At 45.9% G+C, this 26,236-nt stretch overlaps 2 protein-coding genes across 4 annotated transcripts in view; one reads left to right on the forward strand and one right to left on the reverse strand.

Annotated features, from left to right (window-relative positions):
• The window catches only part of SIRT3 (sirtuin 3), a 35,402-nt gene extending 27,244 nt beyond the window's left edge, over window positions 1–8,158 (reverse strand). For 2 of the 3 annotated variants that reach the window (XM_037838285.1, XM_037838284.1), the window contains exons 1-4: window positions 7,622–7,730; window positions 3,403–3,594; window positions 3,073–3,305; window positions 753–853 (exon numbers count right to left, since the gene is read on the reverse strand). In XM_037838285.1, the coding sequence (XP_037694213.1) occupies window positions 753–853; window positions 3,073–3,305; window positions 3,403–3,594; window positions 7,622–7,707 (612 nt within the window). In that variant the 5' untranslated portion in view covers window positions 7,708–7,730. Of the gene's footprint in view, window positions 1–752; window positions 854–3,072; window positions 3,306–3,402; window positions 3,595–7,621; window positions 7,731–8,005 lie in introns of those variants that run through there. The other variant, XM_037838286.1, reaches the window with a different exon arrangement.
• A 21-nt stretch (window positions 8,159–8,179) lies between these two features.
• PSMD13 (proteasome 26S subunit, non-ATPase 13) lies at window positions 8,180–23,294 on the forward strand. The gene is made up of 13 exons (XM_037838283.1): window positions 8,180–8,373; window positions 9,755–9,833; window positions 15,445–15,479; window positions 15,560–15,615; window positions 15,856–15,899; window positions 16,091–16,177; window positions 17,770–17,941; window positions 18,950–19,029; window positions 19,431–19,556; window positions 21,171–21,233; window positions 21,888–21,968; window positions 22,146–22,262; window positions 22,813–23,294. The coding sequence occupies exons 1-13, from the start codon at window positions 8,279–8,281 to the stop codon at window positions 22,906–22,908; spliced, it is 1,131 nt and encodes a 376-aa protein (XP_037694211.1). The 5' UTR covers window positions 8,180–8,278; the 3' UTR covers window positions 22,909–23,294.
• The last annotated feature ends 2,942 nt before the right edge of the window (window positions 23,295–26,236 follow it).

Below are 26,236 nucleotides of genomic sequence, written 5' to 3' on the forward strand. Positions count from 1 at the left end.
CACTGGACAGCGACCTCAAGCCCAGGCCCCTTCCTCCACCCTCCCTCTCCCCCGTGGCAGACCAGGGTGATGTGCCACGCACTGGCCACCATCATCGCTGAAGGCTGCCCCACCTGCCCCTCTCCATGGACACTGCTCAGCCTAAGCCCTGCCACTTCTTAGCCAGACCACCTGAAAAGCCTCTAAATGATCCCAGCCCCCACCCCCTTTCATAGGCTCCTGCCCCTCAAAAAAAATCCAATCTGCTGCCCAACTAATCTTTCTAAAATGACACTCCCATCACAACATTTCGCTGCAATGGCCTCTGACACCTCCCCTGGTCTTCAGGGTGAAGCTCCCCTTCCACTCAGGCCCCTGTGCAGGCTGCCTCCTCTGCCTCCTTCCTGGTTCCTCCGACTGCTTTCACCCTCCAAGACTGTGCTCGAGAGTGGCTCCTCTTCAACGTGCTCCCAACCCACCCCCTTCCACACCTGACTGTGGAGCCTCATGGTACGTGAATATACCTCAATAAAATTGAATTTTAAAAAAAGTGGGCTGTAGGAATTGGTTAAAGGGAGATTCATTTTTCCCTGCTTATTTTTGTAGTTTATTTTTTTGCAAGCATGTATTACTCTTATCATTTAAAAATGAGAGTATTTTCACACCACTATTATTTTATTGTCCTTCTGATACATGTTTATAAAATAACACTTTTCCAGACAACCTCCACCATACGCTGCTAAAGGAAGGTAACTGCCAGTGCTATAACTCACCCGAAAATCCTCCCCTGGGAAGGATCTACGACAGGCTGTGCAGGTAGCAGAAGCAAAGGTGCCATGAGCTTCAACCAGCTTGGAGGCAGGGATACCCGACGCTGAAATTCAAACCAAAGGTAAGTACTGCTGCCTCCAGGATGCGAACACAAGCCCAGGAGCCTAACTTCTGGGCTTGGCAGTCCTCCTAGGAAGAGTCGCAGCCCCCCACGAAAGCCTGAGGTCCCTGCCTGTATCACCTGCAGGTGACACTCCACAAATCCTAGAGAGGTTAGGAGACAAGGGGCTCCCAGCTGGAGCCAAACACAGTAAAAACAAAGTCTGTCACAGCAAAGTGCCAGGGCAATAGGAAACCTCTGCTAATGGACAGTGGTGATGGAGGCACAACACTGCAAAATTGCAAAATGTGTATCTGAAAGTGGGTAACATGGGAAATTTTTAGATTGTATATATGTTACAGAATAAAAGTTTTAAAAAAATATAGAATTATAAAACAGAAAGAGTGGCTCCTGATGTAAACTATGGACTATAACTAATAGTATAAATATAATAGTACTGCTTCATAAATTGGTTAAAAAAGAAAAAAAGAGGGGGCTGTTGTTTTAGTTTGCTAAAGCTGCTGGAATGCAGTATATCAGAAATGCAACGGCTTTTACACTAGGGATTCAATAGCTTGCAAATTTACAGTTCTAAGACCATGAAAATGTCACAATTAAGGCATCAACAGGATGATACCCTCTCTGAAAAAAAAAGGCTGCTGGCACCCAGAGTTCCCCTGTTCAGCTGGGAAGGCACATGGCATGTCTGCTGGTCCTTCTCCCTGGGTTCTGTTACTTTCAGCTTCCGTGTGTCCTTGCTTGCTTCTTCAGGCTTTTCTTTCTAAGCTCTCTCTGGATATCTTTCTCTGAGCTCTCTCAGCTTTTTTCTATCTTTTATTCTCTTCATAGAAGACTCCAGTAAAAGGATTAAGACCCACCTTGAATGGGGTGGGTCACTTCTCAATTGAAATAACCTAATCAAAAAGTCCCTCCCTACAATAGGTCTATATCCACAAGAATAGATTTAAAGAACGTAGCCTTTTCTAGGGGACATAACAGCTTCAAACCAGCACAGATGTTACGTTGCATATATGTAACCACAAAAAGTACAAAAAATGTAATCTATGTTACAACAAATTATGACCACTACCTAGGAATATGTATTCTATCCTATAGATGCCAAGTAAAAGCGAGTACACAGAGGCACCATTCCAGGAGCAGGTGGCCCCCACTGTGTCCTAACAGTGTCCTCGCTCTGCAAGGCCATACCAGGTGGCTCCCTGCTGCCCCCAGGCCTCTGCTACCACCTCCCAGGAGGAGGCGTCAGGCACCGTGGGTAGCCCAGCCAGCCCTGTGGTTCCAGCCACAGACTCCCTCTACTAAGTGAGCACTGCCTGGGTTTCTCAAAACACAATACCGACTGATGTCTTCATAGATTAAATTTATAATGGTTGGGATTTGCTTCAAAATAATCTGGGGATGAGGGAGAAGATGGGGGAGAACACAGACGAAACATGGAGCAGCCGTATGGTGATAATGATTAAAACTGGGTGAAGGGTACATGAGGGTCCATAACACTCTTTCTTTTTAATATGCATGAAAAAATTTCATAATATTTTCAAAGAAATTTTTAAAAAAATCATCATATCAGATTATCAAAACTAGATGTTCTCGTCTGGACTCTTGAAGACGATTGTATAACAATGTAGCTTACAAGGGGTGACAGTGTGATTATGAAAACCTTGTGGATCGCACTCCCTTTATCCAGTGTATGGACGGATGAGTAGAAAAATGTGGACAAAAACTGAATGAAAAATAGGGTGGGATGGGGGGGATGATTTGTGTGTTCTTTTTTACTTTTATTTATTATTCTGATTCTGATTCTTTCTGATGTAAGAAAAATGTTCAAAAACAGATTGGGGTGATGAATGTATGACAATATGATGGTACTGTGAACAGCTGATTGTACACCATGGATGATTGCATGGTATGTGAATATTTTTCAATAAAACTGAATTTAATTTAAAAAAAAAAAACAAACAAAAATAGATGTTCCCAATATCAACATGAGTTCTGCCTGAAACTCACAGTCCAAAAGATCCACCAATGAGATTCCAACAGTGGCTCTTAAACACACAGAGGACATTTTTTCTTCAGACAAGCATAACTCCTTGGCTCACCAGGATACGGTACACGCATGAGCCCCCAGGCCCAGCAAGGGACAAGGATCTGACCCTTCCCTGCAGGATAGAGAAGATGTGCCACAGGTGGCAGGTACTCACCTCTCTCGAGCCCATCGATGTTCTGTGTGTAGAGGCGCAGAAGCAGTCCCCTGTCGTGAAGGAGGCGGAGGAAGTAGTGAGTGATGTTGGGCCTGTACCTCCCAGGGTACAGCTCCTTGGTCAAAGTGAAAAACGGCTTGGGGTTATGAAAGAAAAATGTGAGTTCAAAAATGGCTTCGGGGTATGGGAGGTCATACTGCTGGAGATTGCTGTAAAGGCCACTCCCCGGGGATCTGCAAAGAGAAAAAGAGGCTCTGAGAATCTTTCAAACAACAGCTGGGAAGTGGAGCCCGCCGCAGGCCGTGAGGGAGGAGGGGGGACTGGCGGTACCTGAAGTCGGGGATCCCGCTAGGCGTACTGATGCCGGCCCCTGCCATGGCCACCACCCTGTGGCAGGCTCCCGTTCGAATCAGCTCAGCTATGTCCTGCAGGGAAAGCTTCTCCTTCTCGCTGTTGCCTCCCCTTCCAAAGATGCTTGAGGTGCCAGCAGAAAAAGATATGGTCCTTCCATCACCCCTAATCCTGACAGACAAAGCAAAGAACGACAAACTTGACAGGTGATGGTAACTCTTACTCCAGCAAGGACAAACACAGTCTACACGTTCCCAGTGCCCCCCACTGAGGATGTCGAGACACTTCCCACCAGCCCCCTCCCAGACTGGTCACCTGTCTCACAACAGATGGCTACTGGGCTAAAACAGAACGCTCTCTCAACTCAGGAGCAAAGTTCTGGTGACTAGGAACTGTGGGTATAAGGAAAGTATCACTTCATAATACCCATTATCAAAAGCCAGTGACAACGAAAGGTGAGTGAGAGGCTTCAGGGCTCCATCTCCCCACAGAAGCTCTGAGCAACCAGCAAGAACTGGCAGAAACATCTTCCTCAGAGCTCCAGAAAACAATTGGGGACTACAGTAACACGGTAAGCTTCAAATCAAGAAAAAATCTATTTAAAAGTGGTAGGATCTTGCGGCACCCTGATTGGGCCCCCTCCCCTCACCAGTTCAGCGAGAAGCCTGCCTGCGCTCCCAGTGTGGGCCCCTGGTCGTTCTGGAGAGAGCAAAGAAACCCTCATGCACACATTGGGAGCATGTATGTCTGGCCCACTCTGTCTGGTGGTGGCCCTAGGGGCTCACTGTCCCAGAATGTGCCTTGGGAGCTCTCCTACAGAAGCTGTGGGAGAGCAGTCAAGTCCTGCTGCCTGGGGTAAGGGATTGCTGGATGTAAGACATACAGGGCAGGGCCCCAGACTATGAGAAACTGTTTCCTAGGGAAGAGGGAACATTTAGAACCATGTAAATGAGGGGAATTCCTAGGGCCTAAACGACCAGGGAGGCTCCTATGGCCGGGCCTGGAGCTATTCTCTAAACTCACTGTATGGAAACCTATAGGGGAGCACTTGCACTGGCCAATCTGCAAAAACTGGGGAGATGTTTTCTCTTTTTACCCTGTTTTTTTTTTTTTTTTTTTTTAACCTCCTGACAATCAAGGAAAGTTCTGTCATAACACTAGTTGGATACAAGCTTAAGGAACAGAAGCCTCAGAGTCTAAATTAAATATCAAAATGTATAGGTTTTAATGAAATGTTACAAAGTATACAAAGAAACAGGAAGCAATGGTCCTAGCAAAGACGATTAAACCATTAGAAACCATCAGTGATCAAAAACAAAACTTTAAAATTCTTAATGGAAAATATAAGTAGGGAAAAATTTCCTAAACCAGATCAAGCAATGTCTATTTGACAGAAGACTGACAACTGCAAATATACTAAAATTTTAAAAATGCTTATTAAAGGACAGTTTAAAACAAAAGCTAAAATTGGGAAAAGACATCCATAATATATTCAACCAACAAAAGATTAGTACCATGAGTGTATAAAAACCTTCAAATGCATATGAAAATCTCAAACAACACTGTAGAAAAATGGGCAAAAATTAAGAACAAGCTTTATGCAGAAATCTACCTGTATCCAGTAGATTTATAAAGAGATGCTGCCACATAAGGGCTCTCAGATGCCTGGGAATTGAGGGGAGCTTGACCGCTCTGTGGTTCATAAAGAGTGTTGGTGTCCCAGGCCTCAGAGAGGGTAGAACATGCCAGTGTGGATATATTATACCCCCCAGAAAAGCCATGTTCTTTAATCCAATCTTGTAGAGTGGAATCTGAGTGTTTCCATGAAGATGTAGCTCACAAAACTGTGGGTGAGACTTTTGATTAAATTATTTCCATGGAAGTGTGGCCCCACCCATTCAGGGTGGGCCTTGACAGGTTCACTGGAGCCCTTTAGAGAGCTCAAGAGCTGACACTGACACTGATGCTTGGAGACATTTGGAGATGCTGAACTAAAAGACGAAGCCCAGAGTTTGCCCCCATGAAGCTGAGAGGACCTCCAGAGGCTTAGAGAGAAATGCCCTGGGAGAAAGAAGCAAGGATGCACAGGAGCTGAGAGAGAGGAGCAAAGACAGAAGCCCAGAGGCATTTTGGAGAAAGCCATTTTGAAACCCAAACCAGGAGCAAAGGACCAACAGACACCAGTCACGTGCATTTCAACTGTTCCATACACCATCAGCCATTCTTCAGTGAAGATATCTGCGTCGGTTTGGGTATATTATGTCTCCCCAAAAGCCATATTCTTTAATGTAGCCTTGTGGGGGCAGATTTATTAATCTTTTTGATTAGAGTGTGACTTCTTGATTTAATGTTTCCATGGAGATTTGACCCTGCCCATTCAGGGTAAGTCTTGATTAGTTTACTGGAGTCCTTTAAAGGGAGCTCTCAGAGAGCAGAGAGAAATACACCCTGGGATATGCTAAGCCAAGACCCACACACTTGCTGATACTTTGAGATGCTAGCCCTGAGTTTGCTTCAGAGGAGCTAAGAGACAGCAAATGCTCCAAGAGCAGCTGAGAGAGACTTTTGGAGAGATGCTTGGAGTTGCAGACAGAAGGACACTTGGAGATACTAAGCTACGGATGCACAGGAGCTGAGAGAGGAGCTGAAACGCAACCCGGGACAAGCAGACACCAGCCTTTCCACCTGACAGAGGTATTCCAGATGCCCCTGGCCTTTCTTCACTAAAGGTATCTTCTTGCTGATGTCTTAGTTTGGATACTTTACTGGCTGTAGAACTGTAAATCTGTAGCCAAATAAACCCCCTTTATAAAAGCTAATCCATTTACAGTATTTAGCATAAGGCCAGCATTAGCAAACCATAACACTATTCACTTGTTGATGCCTTAGTATGGACACTCTTACGGCCTTAGAACTGTAAATTTGTAACCTAACAAATTCCCTTTATAAAAGCCAATCCGTTTCTGGTATTTTGCATAACAGCAGCATTAGCAAACCAGGACAATGTGGATATCCACTTTTCCCAGCACCATTTGTTGAGACCATTCTTTCCAAACTGAGTGGACTGGGCATCCTTCTCAAAAATCAGTTGGCCATAAGATACCCAGGAATGAGCCTGGCCCTGACATTGAGGGATCAAAAATACCTTCTTAAAATAGGAGGAAAAGAAAGGTAACAAAATAAGGTTACAGTGGCTAAGAGATATCAAATAGAGTCTAGAGGCTATCCTGGAGGTTTCTCTTACACATGCCCCAGCTAGATATCCCAAATGTCCACAGTATGCCAAGCCCTAACCAACAGTAGTCCCCAAACACCTAGGTCCCTATGTGAGACTCTCTAAAAGTTTCACTCACTAAGTTTACTTTTCAGAAACTTAAATCCCCCAGAGTGTTGCTCTGCAACAGCCTCTTAAGAAAAACAACCAGGTGCAGCCCCCTTCCCCATACTGTGGACACCCCTTTTCAATATGAACAAGTTAGGGTGCTCACTGCCTAGAAGGCCCTGAAGATTAAGAAACTGATTAAACAAGAGGAAGAGGTAGCAACAGACAAGACAGGACTTGACAAAGGATTGGGAATACGGAACCTTTATATAAATAAATAAATATTACATATACTTTTTTTTTAGATACTGGGGTGTTGGAATAGCTAGAAGGAAATAACTGAAATGGTGGAAATGTAATCCATAGCATTCTTTGAAATTTGCTCTATTTGTAATTTAAAAATTAACACCTTTTTGTGTATATGTTACATTACACAATAAAGAAATAACTGAAACTATGGTACTGTAACCCATAACATTCTTGGGAATTTGCTATATAGCTACCTGTTAAATTGTACTTTGAAAGTTATCACTGTTATGTACCTATGTTAAATTTCACAATAAAAAATGTATTTTTTTTAAAAGGGGAGTGAGGTGTCAGGACCAACAGTAGGTATTGCTTGTCTGTGCCCAAAACACCTGTGAAGAAAACAAGAGACTGACACCACCGCCGGCCTCGAGAATACCTCCTAAGTGTGAGCGTCAAGAGGCATTTTAGAGGAGTGCGCGGAACTGCTTCCCAACCCACGCGGCCCCGACGACCTCTGAGAAAGCCCACGTTCCTCCCTACCAGCGCCTCGCGCCTCGCTGCCACGGGCAGCAGTTCCCGCGGCCCCGGCGCCCACCCAGGCCCCGAAGCGGCTGCCACCGGACTAACCGAGGCTGGCGGCCCCAGGGCCTGCGGGAGCAGAAGAGCCCCTTCCCCAGGGCAGGAAGCACACGCCGACTCCACAGCGCCATCATCCTCCCCAGCCCACAGGCGTCGCAGGCGCGTTCTGCCCCGCCCCCTGCGCACGCCTTGCCCCGCCCCCGGCGCCCTGAACCTCGCCCGGGGTTTCCAGGTCCCGGTAGAAGCCAGGGGAAGACGGGTCCCTGTTGGTTGGGTTCAAACATGGTTCCTGCATTTAACTACCAGCGCGCCATTTTCACCTGGGGATGGTGATGACGACACTAATATTTTCTGTGCGCTGTGTGTTAGACTTTACGTTTACATTAGATCCTCGCAAGAACACTACTCGCAAGGCGCCATTATGATCCCTACCTGAGATGAAGTACGCCGGTTCGGCCCAGGCGGCCATAAAGCCGGCTGCGCCAGAACCAACCACGAACCGCGGAGGGAGTCTCTGCCACCGGCCGAGGCTTCTGGTTACCTTGACAACCAGCGGCGGCCCGAAGCCGGCCTACAGTGCTCCCGGCCTGCCCCTCGCGACGCGGCGCCGGAAATGAATGAGCACTTCCGGCGGCCGTCTGCGCGGCGCTGACATCTCAGTGGTGGCTTCGGTTGTGCTGGTGGGACCGCTCTCTTCGTTCTGTCATGAAGGACGTAGCAGGCTTCCTACAGCAGAGCCAGAGCTCCGGGCCCGGCCAGGCTGCCGTGTGGCACCGTCTGGAGGAGCTCTACACGAAGAAGTGAGCGCCGAGCCGAGGGGGCCCGGGTCCCCGGGAACGCAGAGCGAGGGGCCCTGAGGCGGCCAGGCGGGGCCGGGCACGGGGCGGAGTTGGGGGAAGGTCGGGCCCCTGATGGACTGAGGGCGCTCAGATCGGTGTGGGGGAGTCCTGAGGAGCCGGGGAAGTGTAGGGAGGGTGGGGACACTCTGGACTGGGACGTGTCTGAGAAACCTCCCGGGAGAAGGGCCCAGGGGAAGAGAAGTGACAGTACTCGAGGACTGAGAGCAGGGCCGTAACCAGGGTTTTTGGGTCTGGGGTTCACCGAGGAGCTGTGACTGAGGCTTGTGAATCCCCATTCTTTCTGGTCTTATGAAGGGGTTCTGGACTGCCCTGTAATTTTAATTCTTGACTCCAGTCAAACAAGCCTTTCAGAGTCAAGTTGCCACCCCTTTGGAGTAACAGACGCTAGTGACGTGAACTTAGTCTTGTCTTAGTATGACCGTATCTGCAGTTATCTTTCTCATGGTCTGGAGAGTGTAAACTAGAAGCCAGTGCAGTTTTGTTCTTTTCCCTATTGATTCTGCAGCTGGTTATAGGCATTTCACATTGGGTTTTGTGTCCCTAGAAACAGGACAAATTTTAGAACAATTAAATTGACTGATGGTAAGCATCAATGTACTTTAAAAGTAAGCAGAAAATAGAATACCTTGCTAGCATTGAGTTAGAGATGTTCTACAGGAAAGTACACCTGTGATGACAACCACAGCATTTAGAATAGTGCCTTTCACATGTGTATTCAGTGCATCTTTTGATGATATTCATCAGCCCTTTTGCTGTTAGCAGTTTTTGAGAGAAAGTTATTAGTGCTTGGTCAATAATTGCTTGTATTGGGTAGCATTTTTTATTCACAAAGCATTTACATATACATTGTTAATATTAGCCTTCAGGTTTTGGAAGGGTATGCACTATGCACTGTTCCAGGCATATGTTTTAGCTCATTTAATCCTTCATTCAGCTCCATTCAGAGATGAGGAAACTGAAGTTCAGTTTAAGCGCCTTCCTTGAGATACAACCAATAAGTAGAAGAGCCAGGATTTTAACTTAAATCTGTATGATTCCAAAGTTCTTTTTTCTAATTAAACCTCACAATAACCCTTTGCTGTAGTCTAGAAAGGTGTTGTCCACTTTATACCTGGGAAAACCGAGTCTTAGAGAGGTTAAGTGATTAACCATCTAGTAGCAGAGCCAGGGAAAAAACTCAGGTTTATTAGCATTTGCTTTGGTATTCTTTCTTCTCTACAGTAGAGACTGCTTAGAATTTATTGGATAGGACCAAGAAGGCTGAAGGTGTCTGAGACTTGATATTAGTTTATAGGTCTTTTAAGAGCCTTGTGTTTTTCAGGTTGTGGCATCAGCTGACACTTCAGGTGCTTGATTTTGTTCAGGACCCGTGCTTTGCCCAAGGAGATGGTCTTATTAAGGTAAACAATTTACCATGTTAGATCAGATTCTATAAATGCACTCAAGGACTTTTAAAAATTAATAGATGGATTTTTAATAATAAGTGACATTTATTTAGCAGTAACTATGTAAGGGCATTGTCTGCGTACCTTACATATTTACATGTTTGATCCACATAACAACATTGGGAGGTCAGTACTACTATTATCTCCGTGTTTCAGAAGTAGAAATGGAGACGCCAAGAGGTTAAGTTACTTGTAAGTCCCAGCTAAAAAGTGGCAGAAAGGGATTCAAACAGACATTCTGCTTTTCTATATCTAAAACTGCAGCTGAAAATACCAACTCGTGGCATGCCCTTATATCTTATTGTTCAAAAACATATATTTTGGAGTATGTACTTTTGGAAAACTATTATTAAAGAATTAAAACCAGTTAGGGGTTGGGGTAGGGTATAGAGAAGATGACCATAGGAATTGTTTAGACAGGTGCTGTTGCTCCTGTCTCCTCACCCCCACAGTGCTTCTGGGTACTGTGGAAGAGAGAGTGCCTTTTGTGCCTCCCTTTTGTGGATGGAGGGCTGGGTAGAGGGAGTGCTGTGTGCTACCAGGCTGGCTCTGTAATAGAGCACTTTTAAAATTTGGTCAATGGAAAAAAATACATTGAATTTCCCAGCATTAAAAGTTATTGAACTATTGGTATTAATTGGTATTTCTTTTCTGGAGTTTTTGGGGAGACTCTTATTTTTTAATTTGACAGAAAACCATCTATTTGTAGTTATTTTGGTTATGTCTGTGGAGTCAGGAACATGGACTTGAGCAGTCACTTCATTACTCCTTAAGCACTGATTCAGTAAACCAGCTGTTAGAAAGTTAAGCAAGGTGGTTCCTTGGTGTCAAACTAGCATATCAATTTGTTTTACCTTTCACACCTTAGAATGTGAGAAATGCCTCTATTTCAAATCAGAACAGGGGACATCCCACCAGCCTTCATCTTTAGTGCTGTTGCAGCCTCTGGGTCCTGGTCTCAAGGCAGTGAGCCATGTGAGTGACAGATTTCTCTGAGCCTCAGTTTCCCAGTTTTGTAGAGTTACTGTGGAGATAAGCTAAAATAACAGCTGTAGAGTGCCTAGAGCAGCATCTGGCCAGTTAAAAGGCTGTATGTACCTGTTAGCTCTCTTTTGTTTCCTTCCCATTCTTGTTTGTTTAGGCAGCTCCCTATAGTTCAAGACCAACTCTTGTTTCATTTTGTTTGTTTTTTTATAGACTGCTGTGGCTTTCCTGGTCAGTTGGTTATTCCTTTCTCTCTGTTTCCACAGTTCTCTGTTCATATGTCTCTCTAAGCTCCTGTTTAGGTATTTGCTGGTAATTTTTACCTGTCTGTTTACATGGTTTTCCGACTGTCACTCAGACTTAGAATTGTAACTGCCTGTACCAGCTCTTTTCTAGGTCAGTCCCCTCCATGCTGTTCTGCTCCCCACTTCCATGTAGCAAGCTCAGAATTGAGCATTCTCAAGACTCCTTTTTCTTTCCTTTCCTTCATAATCAAACTTTTTGAAACAAGGAGTGTGTAATCCCTGTCCCTCATTGCCCATTACTTAAGTCCTTTTCTTTTATAAACTAGTAATGCCTGAATATGGTAAAGAATTCAAAAGTTACAAAAGATTAAATGATGGAGAATAAGTTTTCTACCCCTATCCTGCAGTCCCCTAGGTCCCCCCCATCCTCAGAAGCAACCAACATTTTGGGGGATATTTTTCCAGAGGTTTGTAAAATACAAACCAGTACATCTCCTTTTTTAGGAAACAGTAGCACACCACACACATTCTACTACAACTTCCTTTTTTCGCTTAATATGATTTAGAGATTACTCTAAAACTATACATGCTTTTTTTATTATTGTTTTTATTATATTTAAGTGAAATTTATTTATTTTTGTCAAATTAATGCCTGCATAGATAAAACCACAAGTATTAATAAAATGCTTATAGCATGAAACAGCAGCCCCTGCCTTAACCATCCCTACACCCTAGACATACTGCCCAGAGGTAACCACTTAATGCTTTTGGCTATTTCTTTTGAAATTTACTTCCTTGATCTGAATAATATGGTTATTTTGCATTTTCTTGATTTATCAGTTTTAGGTAAAACCTATTTACTTCCTCATATCCTCAAATTGTGTCACAATTTTGAATATGTAATTACTGTGTGTATTGTTACACCTGTGTTAATCTTTATTTCTTACTGTGCCAGATAGTATTTTTTATTACATTTCTTGCCCTTTACGCTGAAGTTAATTATTGCCTCATTTTTCCATCTGTTTATATCATCAATCCTTGTTATTTTTTCCCAAGTGAACCAACAGACCCAGCAACTGTCTGGCGGTTGATTCAAACTTGAAACACATGCGTTCCTGCCATTGCATTTTTCTTCTGGAGATGCCCTCCAGCAGCCCTCCATCACCTTCCTCCAGGCTGAGCTAGTCGTGCTCGAGGCCTGGTACGTGGTATTGTCCTAGAACTCCTTCACTATGACGGTCCTGCCTGGGATTTCCTATTTCTTGGATCCCACGTTTCCCACTGTTGATTCACACCTTTGTTTTGCACGTTCTCCAGTAGCTTTCTACGAAAGGGTGCACATGATATGAATTTTTGAAATCTTTGCTTCTCTGAAAACATCCTTATTCTTAACATGCAGTATTGCTCTTAGGTCTTGCCATTCACTCCTCTTTTAGTTTCTGCTCCTGTGCATACTAGCATATGGCCCTATTGCACGTAGCTAGAACATGGCTTGCACCACAAGCCCCACAGGTGATTCTGATGATGCTCAGGCTTTCTAAACCTGTTCAACAAGAGAAGTCCACCACTCACAAGCAGGGATGTCCCATTGCCATAAAAGTGTTCTAAATGCTTATTCTTGATTTCTGAACTTATCTTGTCCCAGACCAGGAGTAAACATCTGTGGGCAGAAATCAATCTGCAGGCCACAGCGCTCAGACCCTCTGAGAGTCTACTCTCCATGCTAGTATTTCCTCCTGTACTCCTTTTCTGATGAAAGGCGTCTTTATTTTCACAGACCCTCGAGGCCCCAGAAGTCATCCTTGAATGCATCTTTCCCCTCTCACCCCCTTGTAATCACTTGCTGTGCTTTGCAGAGACCTTCTCCTTAACAGCTTTCCCATTTGTCTCCTCCTTCCAACATCAGAGCCACTGCTTTATTAAGGCCTTCCTCTTCTCTCGCCTGGACTCTTGCAGTGGTCTCCCAAATCTGGCTTAGCCCTCCTAACCCAGTCAGTCTTACATGCTGCAGCCAGAGGAGCCTTTTCACAATGCAAACCTGATCCTGAGGAGGCCCTTCAACAGCTCTCTGTTGCCTTCTGTCTGAACTGGTCATACTCTAGGCCTGGTACATGGTATTGTCCAAGGACAATACTTGCTCTCTCCTTTGTCTGTTATACAAGCCTTTCACCTCTTGACTTCTTTCACCTATTCATTCATTTCTTCCTTCATTCATCTATCCTTCATTTATCCTGAAAAAGGCTTGCGATGCTCAAAGAGCACCAGTATCCTCTGATCAAGGCCTACCATATTTCCTTCAGCATCTCAGGATGCAACAGGCCATCTCAGTTTTCTCGGCCTTTGTTGACACTGCTCTCTGCCCCAGCCTCCCCAGATCATGCCAACCACCTACAAATTTGTTCACTAATAACCTCCCCTTTGAAGTCTTTCCTGGCATCTTTCTCTTTGATGCCTTTCTCTTTGATTATGAATGAATTAAAAAATTATACCTGCATTGCAACTGATAACTTGCTCATAATTTAGTTTGAGTTATTTATCCTGAATACGTTACTTTGTACGTGCTCAGAGTGAAGCTTACATGCCACATTACTGTCCACCCCATGATCTTACAAGATTTTCTTGTGGTGTAGACCCATCAATTGGATGTTTCACTACCCAGAGAAACTTGTAATCATCTGTAAGGCTGGAGATTTTGCTGGACATTCTCTTTTCCAGACTGTGTGGGAAAATGATAAATGAGACCTGTTTTAATACTTGTTTCCCAAGGGTCTTTATTCATGGAAAATTCATTTATCTCTATCCTTCGCTTCTTGCCTTTCAGTCCCTTTTCTCACATGGCAGAATATCTCCTCAACCTCATGGCAATATAGTGATTATTCAGATCACCAGATTTGAGTCATTTTTCATGGACAAAATAAGCCTTTTAAGATTGTTGGGACCCAGCCCACATAAGTGCGGGATAGATTAGTCTTCATGAAGTTGCAGTCAACAGAAGTAATTTTGAAGTTCTGGACTTAGTGTGGGCTTTTTTCTTTAGATAATTCCATAAATTATAATAGTGATTTCAGAAAAGTTGAAGCCGTTTATTTTATGTGGTTAGATTTAAATACCTAACTGGCTACCACAGGGACATTTTCATCTGTCTCCTTTCAAACCCAGAGGAACTTCAGGCTCTTCTTGTCCAAAGTTGGACCATCTGTAGGTTCCTTCCCCTACTGTGCCCACGCTGGCTCCTTCACCCATCACCCAGCCATTGGCTCAGGTCATTCTTGGCTGTCCCTTCTCTTCTGCCTCACGTCCGATTAGTTCTAGGTCAACTTATCAACAGAGCTCTCTCAAACTGACAGCCTTTGCTCCCTCACCTCTCCTTGTATAGTCAGTAGCCTTGTAACTGGTCTCCATTTCTCAGTCTTGTCCCTTGCTATCCTCTCTACCCCCAGTTGTATCTAAAATTAAAGAGTGATCATATCTCTCTTTGCTTAAAATCCTTCGCTGGCTCAGCGTGAACTTTAGGGCAGCAACCAGGCCCTGCACAGCTTGATCTCAATGCCTTCTGCCCTGTCTCCTTCAGAAATACCTCTGAAACACAATGCAGTTTTTTTTTTTTTTTTTCCTTCATGGCTTTTACACATATTTGTTCCTGTTTGGAATGTTCTTTCCCAATTGCCCCTTCCCCCACACCAAATTTTTTCACCCTTTTAACTGCTCTTTGATCCTTAAAACTCAACTTAATTATCACTGCTTCTGGAATGATCTTCCTTGAAACCTCTCCCTTTGGCTGATCCACCTTTGTGGGTTTTCCTTGCTTGTAAACTCACAATATTGTCACTAATTTGTTTACAAGCCTGTCTTCTCCGTTAGGCCAGGAGCTCCTCAAAGGAAAGCTTTATCTTATGTGTTCCATGTCTGAAGACCCTAGCAAAGAGTCTTAGTAAGTGCCAGAATGTTTCCTGAGGGGCCTAGAAGTTTGGTAATGGGACATAATTAGCTTGTAACCTAAAATCTGAAAGAACTCCATTCTGTCATCTATTTTACTTGAAGAGACTTGAAGGGAGAATATAGGAGTGGTCTTCAGGAGATTCTGATAGGGTAGAACTCTACTTCCCAGCACCCTCAGCTTTCTACAATAATCCATTGGAGATAATTTATGTGAACCTAAATAAGCCCTAACTTGGATCTCCTGTCATTCAGCAAACATTTATTGAATGCCTACTGTGTGTTAGGCATTGTGGTTTGGAAGCCATAACTTGATAACACTTAACTAAAAACAGTGTTTAGAGTTTTGATTTTGCAGACTGAAAACCACCCTATAATCACTCCATGTTTTGATTCTGCAGCTTTACGAAAACTTCATCAGTGAATTTGAACACAGGTAAAACCCTTTTGTCTTGTTCTGACTTGGTAATGGGTGCATTGATGCTCCTTGACACTCAGTGGTGGTCTTCATTGCAGGGTGAACCCTTTGTCCCTGGTAGAAATCATCCTTCACGTAGTTAGACAGATGACTGGTGAGTCTCTCATTTTCTTTGATCAAAAAGCAGATCCAAATGGTAGTTAAAAAGATGTTGAAATATAAGCTAAATGAACTTACACATTTTTATAGAAAACAGCAGATTCTAAATTATGTTTTTGTTATACTTAATGGTCTAACCCTAAAGATTATCCTGCCTAAAAGTTTGTTGATTGGTAGAAACCAGTCTGCAGAGGTGCTCCATTTGTGGTTCTGACTTTGCTCTTCTTGCTTCTAGATCCTAATGTGGCTCTTACTTTTCTGGAAAAGACTCGTGAGAAGGTAAATGTGAAGTTGAGCTGTAACTTTTAGAATATTTATGTTTTGTATTCTGTATCCTTGCACCCTGTTTGCACCTCTATAGAGACCATTAGGTTTCCATAGTCATGTAGGTTAAGTGGACGTACAGAATGGCTTGCTTTGTTGGTTCACTGCCGAAACTTCTGAGGTTCCTTTGTTTATGATGTCTCTAGGTGAAAAGTAGCGACGAGGCAGTGATCCTATGTAAAACAGCAATTGGAGCGCTAAAATTAAACATCGGGGACCTGCAGGTTACAAAGGTGAGATCACGGTAAATACAGGCTTATCTTTCGGTTAAAAAGTTTTTTAAGCCCATAAAGAAAATATCCTGTTTTTCCTCCTTAACTGTTTATTTTTAAATGCTTTTAAATTACAGAAAAGTTGTAAAAATAATACGAAGAATTTTCTTATACTCTTTACCCATATTCCCCAAATATTATTTTACCACTTTTGCCTTTTTCTGTGTGTACATCATTTTGCTGATGTGATGACCATTAATTGCCCTTAAACGGAAGAATGCTCCCTTATGTGGCTCCAGCACACCCATTCCGGGGTGTCGGGTCTGCAGCATGTGGGTCTTGCTGGCCAGGGTCGGCTGACTCGCTGATGACAGCTCCTGCCCACTCTCCACCCTCCTGCCTCCTCAGTGTTGTCCGAGTTTCCTGCCTGTGTTCCCACCTTTTTTATTTTCATTCAGTGCAGTTTGGGGGACTGGTGGTAGATGTGGGTGGCAGTGAGACAGAGTTATGTGATCAGTCCATCTTGTGTAACCAGAAACTGCATGTGTTAGTTTTTGTTTGTTTGTTTGTTTGTTTGTTTTGTCCTGTTATAACCTTAATTAAAGAAAATATTGGGAATAAGAGGCTATAATTACTCTTGTTCTCATCACCTAAAAAATGCTTTTTATTGTTGCGTATCATTTCTTAGTTCTAGCCATCATGCATACTTACTGCATTTTATTTTCAAATACTGAAGACATGACAAAAACTATAAAATACTATAAAAAGAATGCTTTAATGAGCATTCATGTACCCACCAGCTTGAGAATTAAAGCAGGACCAGCACGGTTAGAGCTGCTGTGTCCGTCAGGTCGCATTCTTCCACCGCAGCAGATTCCTGTTCTCCCGTGTTTGGTGTTAGGTGTTTATCATTCCCATGCATTTCCTTATGCTTTGCTAAGTATGTAGGTACAGCTCTCAGTGATGCCTGGTGGTGCTGTAACTTCCTAGCTCAGCGTACTGTCGGTAGATGTAACTAGCTCATTTTTTACCGCTATATAGTATTCCGTTGTATGAATGTAAACATGCTGTATAGTACTCCGTTGTATAAATGTAAACATTTAGTTCATGCTGTTTTCCCTTACAAGCAATGCAGTTATCAGCATTTTTGTGCCTGATTCCTCGGATACATGGACAAGAATTTCACTGGGGCATATACCTGGAAGTGAAATTTACTGGGCTGTAAGGTGTAGCCATCTGCAGCTTTACCAGATATTGCCAGCTTTTACCCCAAAGTGGCTTACTCTCCCACTATCAGAATTTGAGCATTCCTAATTGCCCATTAATAACTTTTTCCCACTTTTGTACTGCGTTGCTTGCCTCCTAGTGGATTTGTAAGAGTGCTTTCCGTATCCTAGGTCATAAGCCTTTGTGGGATACATGTGCCGTAAATATCTTTCCCAGTAGTCTGCAGCTTGCCTTTTTATTTTTATCCTGTGTTTTGGATGAATCAGAGTTTTCCATTTTAATATCATGTTTATCAATCTTTGCCTTTGTGGTTTTTGCTTTTTAAAAATCATGTCATATAAGATTAAATAAGTTAAAATAAAGATAATCGTGCTTCCTGTGTGTAGGAAACAATTGAAGATGTTGAAGAAATGCTAACCAACCTTCCCGGTGTGACATCGGTTCACAGTCGGTTCTACGATCTCTCCAGTAAATACTATCAGACTGTTGGAGACCATGCGTCCTACTACAAAGATGCTCTGCGGTTTCTTGGCTGTATTGACATTAAAGATCTTCCAGGTAACCCCAGGCCACCTTGAGTCAGCTCAGTGTCATGTCAGGGACACATGCTCCAGACACAGATGCTGCAAGGGCTGGAGGCAGCAGGTCTCAGGGACGATTCAGGCGCATTCATTTCTTTTTGAAGGAGTCGCATGTTGTTAAAGCATTTTGTTTAAGCTTTAGCTTCTACATTGGGTTTGGATTTGTCCTCAGCATTTAATTCAGATGAAAACGAGGACAATCCCTCATAGCCCTGCACTGTTCCTTCTCAACCTCCTTACTGCTGCTGTGCATTTAGTACAAAGATCTAAATGCCTTCTTGGCCCCTGCTGGATGAACGGCCCAGTGACAGCTCTGTGGCTGAGACTCACTCTGAATAATGAAATGCCAGACCCATGAGAATAAATTATAGAAGTCTTTCAAGGATTTCTGGAAGGAAAAGTGACCAGTGAGTTTTGGGGAAAGTGAAAGGAATGTGTGTTTAAAAAAGAATTTTTGAACATATTTTAGACATTTCTTGCAATAAATTGGTGAAGCTGAAGAGGCCAGCAAACTTTAAAAGTGTTGATGCAGTGTTGATTGCTGCACCTTAAGAAAATATATTGGGGAAAAAGCAACTTAGGTGGTCAAGAGAATAAGGGAACTTCTGTATGGGAACAGAAAGTATAGATTAATTCTAGTCTGGAAAGAGCCTAAATGAGGTGACTTTAAGATAAGTAAGAGTTAATACTACTTCCCACAGCAGGTAAGGGATTTGAGGAACTCTTGACTCCAGGAAGTAGTACCTGCTGAAAGAAATAGATTGACATATTTTCAGAAAATAGAGAAATGCTCTTTCTACAAAACTCATGTGCCTGGTATAAACTAAACCCATCCAATACTTTAGAAGAAATGGCCAATGTGAAGGCTTTGCGTATAACCCTTACAAAGAATGGTTCCCTCATCTTTTCATTGCTTGAGGTTTTAAAGCCAAGCAGGATGGGGACTGTGGTGGGGCCTAACTGAGCTTTGCTGTTGTTGCTGTAGCGTCTGAGCAGCAGGAGAGAGCGTTCACGCTGGGACTAGCAGGACTTCTTGGTGAAGGAGTTTTTAACTTTGGAGAACTTGTAAGTTGACCCTGGACACAGATCCTTGAACGGAGGGGGTGACTGCGACCTTTCTCTAGGCTCTGACCTTTACTGTCTCACAACCTTTTTCTAGCCTGCACCCGTTCCCTGGCTTGTGATCTTCCCTAATTTTTGACCTTGCTCTAGTGACCTTTCTCGAGCCTGCGACCTTTCCCTAGATCTTGACCTTTCTCTAGTCTGCAGCCTTTCCTTTCTCTAGCTCACAACCTTCCCTAGCCTGTGCCCTTCCCCTAGATCATGACCGTCACTGTTTCATGACCTTTCTCTAGCCTGTACCCTTTCCCTAGCTCGTGACCTCTCCACTAACCTGTGACCTTCCCTAGTTTGCGGTTTTTCCTAGTTTGCAACAGTCCCTCTCTGACCACCCGCCTCCCTCGTAGCTCATGCACCCTGTGCTGGAGTCTCTGAGGAGCACTGACCGGCAGTGGCTCGTCGACACCCTCTATGCCTTTAACAGTGGTGATGTGGAGAAATTCCAGGCCCTGAAGGCTGCCTGGGGCCAGCAGGTGAGCCACTGATCAGGGCTGCTGAGAGTTCCCCTAATGGCCTTTGCATTCACACTTCGTGTTTTTGTTCATTTATTCAACAAATATTTACCAACCACATTCTTTCTGTGCCAGTCACACAGGGAGGTGCTGGGAGAAGAGAGGAGAATGAGAGAGGCTCTGTCTGGCTTTCACAGAGCATTCTACCTGAGTAGAAACACATCAAACAGGTTGTTAGCTGCTTGGCTGTATAGGGTACTGGTCAGAGCCACAAAGGAGAAGCGTAGGGCATCCTGAGAGCATACAGTGTGGGGACACCGTCTGCGCTGGGTGGAAGGCTGTCACAGAAGGCTCCCTGAAAGAATTCAGGCTCTGCTTACTGCCTTACGGGTGAGTAGGAGTTAGCTGAGTGATGAGGCATTGGGAAAGCATCCCCACAGAAGAAAAGGGAGCTTTTAGCAAGTTTGCTGAACTGAAGTAGGGCATGGGAGGCTGAAGTGGAAGAGAGTGAGGGGGTGTTGGGGAGAACGGTCAGTGGAGGAGACAAGGTGTCCATAGGAGGTGGGGGTTTAGAAGCACTTCGGGAGGATTGAGCTTTAATGGTAAATGTTTTCTTTTGTTAAACTATTGGAAGCAAATATTACTGAATGTTAACAGTTATTGATTCTTGATGATAGGAATTGTGTTTGTGTTAATGGTTTAAATTTAAAATGAACTTGTAAAAATTCACACACAGTGGAGCAAGAGAGAGGTAAACACAGGGACCACAAAGAGGCAGAAGGCATCTGTTCCAGTCAGGTGATCCTCAAGTCTGCGGAATATGGAGGGTGCTAGAGAAAAACGTGGCTCTCAGAAACAAAGAATGGCTGGTCACAGAAATCTAAAGGAAAGAAGGGAAGGAACTCAGAGATGCATGCTAGCAGTGTTTGTCCAAGCAGCACACACTTGTCCAGGGTGGAGTAGACCCTTTCTGAAGAGCTTGACTTGTCCAGTGCCTATGGCCCCTATGGGGTGCTCTGTCAGGGTGTCAAGTTACTAAATATTTGAATCAAGTAATCATCTGTCCTTTTAATTATGTGCTTACCAAACAACCTTTTTGATCCACCTTCAAGAGAGATTGTATGGGTCTAGAAGAGGGTTGTGATCTGGTTTTCATGACAATGATATTCTTCTTACAAATTAATAGATTGCTCTTTTGATTCAGAGCAAGTCTTCTGACCCTAAGAGCTGGCTGCACTTACATTGTGCTGATCCTGATGGCTTTGGAGTCTGAAGGTCTTGCTTGAACTCACCAAGGCAGCCCCACTTGGAGGCCTCTTGTCCTTCCCTAAGCATTGCCTTGTGCCACAGGAATCTTCTGGAAACTTCTGCTCCATTTATTCCAGTCTCTTGTGGCATGGGAGACACTGAAACAAATCTTGTAAAATCCTTGTCTGAAAAGTGGTTTTTCAGTTACAATTTTTCAAGAAAAATGATGTTCAAATCATTAGAAGCTAATAATGAGCCTCAGCGATCAACAGTGTACAAGCTTTTGATTTACGCAGTTTCTCTTTGTTTGAGCTACTGTTTTAGAAAGCGTTCCAGAGCCCAGGTCAGGTAACTTATTGCTTATTTATGTCTTCCTACACGCTACAGCCTGATTTAGCTGCCAATGAAGCCCAGCTTCTGAGGAAGATTCAGTTGTTGTGCCTCATGGAGGTAAGCACGCTGGCTCGCATAGGCGGGCTGACAGCTGGGTGGGATCCTGCAAACCCCCTCCTGCCCCTCCGGAGTCTCTCGAGTGTGATTTAGACTTGTAGTGATGTTTTTGTCTTCCGTGTCCCACTCTCCATCGTCTTCTTTTTCCCTTTGTCACCGCTTACGTTTTCATGTGTGTGTTTGAGTCTTGGTTTAGATGGCACCTCCTCAGAGAGGGCTTCTCTGACCATTTGAGCTAGGTCAGCTGCCTCTTTCCTGCACTCACCATTGTCCATGCGTTTGTCTTTCCCCAGTAGAGTTCAGGCTTCTTGAGAAAATGGATCTTGTATTTCTGCCTCACCACTGTATCTCCTGCTCCAAGTGCAGCCATGGCACGTGGCCTGCACGCCCTTGAGGCCTTGTTCAGTGGATGAGTGAGCTCTTGTCTCGGATGTCGCAAAGCTCATTTTTCCCTTTGCTCTTCTTATCTGAGCTTTGGAAGTCTGTGCTTAATAAGATCTGTGACCAACGTTAAGGACATTTAAATACATGGGGTACCACTGAGAAGATGGTCTGTATTTTCAGAGCATGTATTGAGAGATATCCTTATCAGTCAGCGCTCTGGCAATTTTTTTTGGAAAAATAGGTCAGTAAACAAAACTTTTTTTTTTTTAGATGACTTTCACACGACCTGCCAACCATAGACAACTTACTTTTGAAGAAATTGCCAAAAGCGCTCAGATCACTGTGAATGAGGTATGGCTCTCGGGCCTGGGGGGCTACAGGCAGGGGTGAGGATCCTGCATGAGCAGCTGGTTCCTAGGCTCTGTCAGCAGCAGAAAGCATCTTGTTTTCACTTGCATGTCAAGCCATTGAGGCCTGCAGGTGTGAGGTGCTGGCAGCAGGGACCCACCCCTGCCCCTCTGCCCCCAGGTGGAGCTGCTGGTGATGAAGGCGCTGTCCGTGGGGCTGGTGAGAGGCAGCATCGATGAAGTGGACAGGCGGGTGCACATGACCTGGGCACAGCCCCGTGTGCTGGATTTGCAGCAGGTGATGCTGTTGAAATACGGTTTGCCTGGATGGGTTTTGGGTTGTTTCTACACTGTTTTGTTTGGATGGATGCCTTTTAGGAAAAGAGCATTATGAAACAGATTTTGGAGAACAAATTACTGCTGTAGGGTCTAAGGGCTTTTTGAAGACTAATTTAATGCAAGCCTGGGATTTAAAACCTGCGTTTAAAAGCTTATTGTGATAACAGTGATGATTGTGCTGTTGATGCCTTTTAATCTCAAAATTAGTGCTCCAATCAAGCGCGTTCCTAGTTCTGTGATTTGAGCTCCCTTGCACCAGCTTCACATTTGCTGGAAATTTAATCCCACAGATTTCCTCCATTCTTACCTGGTTTCCTTCATGCATGTTTTAAACATCCGTGTGATAAGAATTGACTGGCATGAGCCCATCACACCCCCAGCCCTGCCCTGATACGCTTCTGTTAGCTCTGCCCTGAAGGGTCAGCTGGAGGCTGAGAGCTCCTCCCCGCCAGCTGGGTGCTGCGTGAGGACCCCTGGCCTCATGCCTGTGGTCCTGCCTTTGCCCCCAGATCCAGGGCATGAAGAGCCGCCTGGAGTTCTGGTGCACAGACGTGAAGAGCATGGAGATGCTGGTGGAGCACCAGGCCCACGACATCCTCACCTAGTACGTGCCGAGCCACCTCTGCCCGGAGAAGCCTTCCTGTGCTTAGTGGTGCTGGCAGCTGATTCTTCTGCATGTAATTGGGTGGGGGGTTGGGGTCCTGTGGAGAAGTCACTGTTCTTGCCATAAGAGCAGAGGATCCTCCCTGATGGGGGCCGTGCCACAGGAGAAGGCTCTTTTATGGGTCTCCCTTGGCTTGCAGTGGAGCAGGGGTCACCAGCTCTCAGTGGGGGGAGGGGGGAGGCAAGTGTGCACAGACACCGAGAAATGGAAGGAGGTGCCTCAAGTTCTCCAGAGAGCACTGAACCCATGTCTGTCTGCAACCATACATATGAATGGCTTCCCAGCGTGGTTTAAGAACGTTCCCATAATAAATGTATTTGTTTGGTCCTTTTTGTGGTCCAGTCTCTTTGGGCTCAGGTCAAGGCTGTGCCCCAAGGGATTAAAAAGCATGATATTGGAGAGGGAGGGTGGTGGGGATTTGACCTTGGCCCTTTCCCTCCCTCTACTCTGAGGAAAAGGCCTCCCTGGCAAATAAGATGGTACGAGAAGCCAGGCACTTCAGCAGAGGAAGCATCTCCTGCCTGTCTTGTTGCTCAGGAAGATAAGGTGTCTCCTCTCTCTCTAGCTCGCTCAACATCCACCCCATTGCCCCTTTGAGAGGGCTGGCACAAGCCGGGCCTGACAGCCTGGCACTGGGTGTCCAGAGGCAGCCATGCGCAGCGCCAGGCCTGGAGCGTGGAGGCACTTAACGCACAGAATAACCACAGGGGGAATACTGGTGGGAGGGATTTAATAATATCCTGTACTTGGAGTGGAGTCTAAAGCAGCTGATGGCGGAGTCTTTATCTGGCTGAGCCTTTCTTGTAGGTCTCCAGGTGGGATAAGACCCAGCCTGCAGGAATCAGAAAGCTGAGGAACATGGCCGAGAGTCCGATCGCCTGCTCCTGCATGGAGAAAGGATAGACACATCTCAGAACAGAGCCGCCAAGGGAGTTTGCCTGCCTGCCCCACTGTCCTGAGGTGAGACCTGGTCCTCACCAGAGGCAGTGGTCACGAGTTGGAGAAGACAGGCTGCCTCTGCCAAGGGGAGAAGCCCTGGCAGATTGTAAGCAGGAAGTAACTCCTGTCATCATGAACGGCAGGAAGGCACAGCAAGGAGGACGACCTGCCCCGGGTCTGTTAGAGAGCCCGGCCCAGCCCTGCTCCTCTTCGCCACTCACCACAGCCGCACGCTCACCCACCCGTTTCCATCCTGTGCCCAGCCTGGCGGTTTCCAGCAAGGCTGCGTGTCCCTCAGCCTCCAGCCCCTTCCCTTCAGGCATGCTTGCCAGTCACAGCCCCAGATATGCTTGGTTATTTGTGGCTCTGTATGTCATGGGGTTGTTCCAGATGACAGACAACAGATACAGGAATACTTGCAGAGAAGCACAGGCCCCTTTCTTTCGATGACAGTCCTGTTTGGGAGCCTGCGTGGAGGTGATCCCATTCCCTGTACTATGTATAAAAGATTGTCCCACCTGGAACCAGCTGTTTCCACTGGCTGAACTTTTGGAGCTAGGTTCCAAGACTCTCATACTGGATCCAGTCCTGCCCCTCTGCTTTCTAAAGCGATTTAATCAAGTGCCAGGTTGGAGAGCAGTCTTCACTTTGGACTTTAATCCAGAGGTTTACAACATATTTGCCCTCAACAGTGGACCTTGGCTGGATCCAGGTCTTAGCTGCATCTGGCTGCGTGTCCTTGGGCAAATGATCTTCTCAGCCTTGGTTTATTTATACCTAAAGTAGAGATAGCCACTGTGCTCTCCTGGTGTTGAGTGGGCTAAATTAGGCGAAGTATTTGGTGGCTGCCTGTACCTCAGAGCTAAAAGTGATAGCTGCTCTGAGACCCATTTCTTCAGTCTTTATGGGCTGTGAAGGTGAGCGTCCACCTGTATTCTCGCTGCCCCTCATAGCAGCTCCACTCTCCCCCTTTCAAAGCCGATGAAATGGAACGTGCAACACATTGTCCTTTGCGCTCAGCCATTAGCACCCCGTTTCTGCCAGCCAGCAAGTGGGGGTGAGGGATGGAGAGCCCTCCTTTGACCACCAACATTAGAAGCTGGCACTCGGGAGACCAGCTGTAGAGCCATTTCCTTGAGTAGGGACACCTGGGGTGTGGGACCTCCTGAAGCTGCAGGTCGCAGAGGACCGTCCTTTACTGGCCTTTCCTCTGTGCCACATCCTGAAACCCAAGGAAATGGGCCTCGTTCTCAGGACACTGCCCCAGCCCAGCCAGAGCCCCTCCCCTGCCTTGGGGTCACTTACCACTGGTGAGGTGGGTGTCCTGGCCGGCCTGGCAGAGACATATGCTTTGGGGACCACCTGAGGTCTCAGGGTGGCTTGGAGCAGCCGAGCGGCAGGGGGCCACCACAGCATGGTTCTGGGGTCACACTCCTGTCTGTGCGTCCCTACTTGGAGTGTCCTTGGCTAACGTGGGCACTGGGCTTTTTATAGCTCTAGGGGGCGGCCACAGCTGTTCCCGCCCATCACAGCGCTTGGCAGGACTCCCTGCTGTGACTGAGGGGCTGAGGGGGAGTCGGGTGGGGTTGGGAGGGACGCTCTGCCAAGGGCTCTCACTTTGAGGAAAAGGAAGCCCACAAAGGATCAAGGGAAAAAGCAATGATTATAACGTATACTTAAAATACCTGGGGTATCGGCTATGCACGTGGAGCGCCCTTAATGTCCCCTAACTTAAGTTCCTGACAGAGTGGCTCTGCCTTTGGCTGCCCAGTTGCTCACCCAGCCCTGTCCCATCCTGCACGGCCTTTCCGGCTCCCCACCACTGTGCTGTGGGAAGGGGGGCTCAGCTGGCACTTCCTGCGCCACTGCCCTCAGGGCACAGGGGGAGGGCCTCGCTCGCCAGCATCGAGCCCAGGGATGCCCACGGGTCAAACCCTGTGCCAGCCCCCGCCAGCAGTGTCACCTCGGTCCCCCTGTCCTCTCCACTTTTACAGATGAGTTCTTTGTTTCCTTGCCCACTGAGAGCCTGCTCCGTGCCTTCTCTCTGCAAGCCCCCAGGACCCCCTGCCCTGAAGACCCTGCTATTTCCCTGAGGAAACATAAGCGGCCAGAGGAGCCCCTGCAGGAGCAGGCCCTGGACTTCCCCAACCCCCACCAAGGGCAGACCCTGTGGCTGCTGGACGCTGGCGCTCCTCACTGTCCTCCCACCTTGTCCAGACTCGGCCTGACCCCTGACAGGCCCACACCTCAGTTCTCCCTGCTCAGCCTTGGCTCCAGCCTACCCAGGTCTTGCCAGCCCTGGCCCAGATGAACGTGACCCTCTGTTGCTT

This window comes from Choloepus didactylus, chromosome 6, assembly GCF_015220235.1.
Source record: "Choloepus didactylus isolate mChoDid1 chromosome 6, mChoDid1.pri, whole genome shotgun sequence".
NCBI lineage: Eukaryota > Metazoa > Chordata > Mammalia > Pilosa > Megalonychidae > Choloepus > Choloepus didactylus.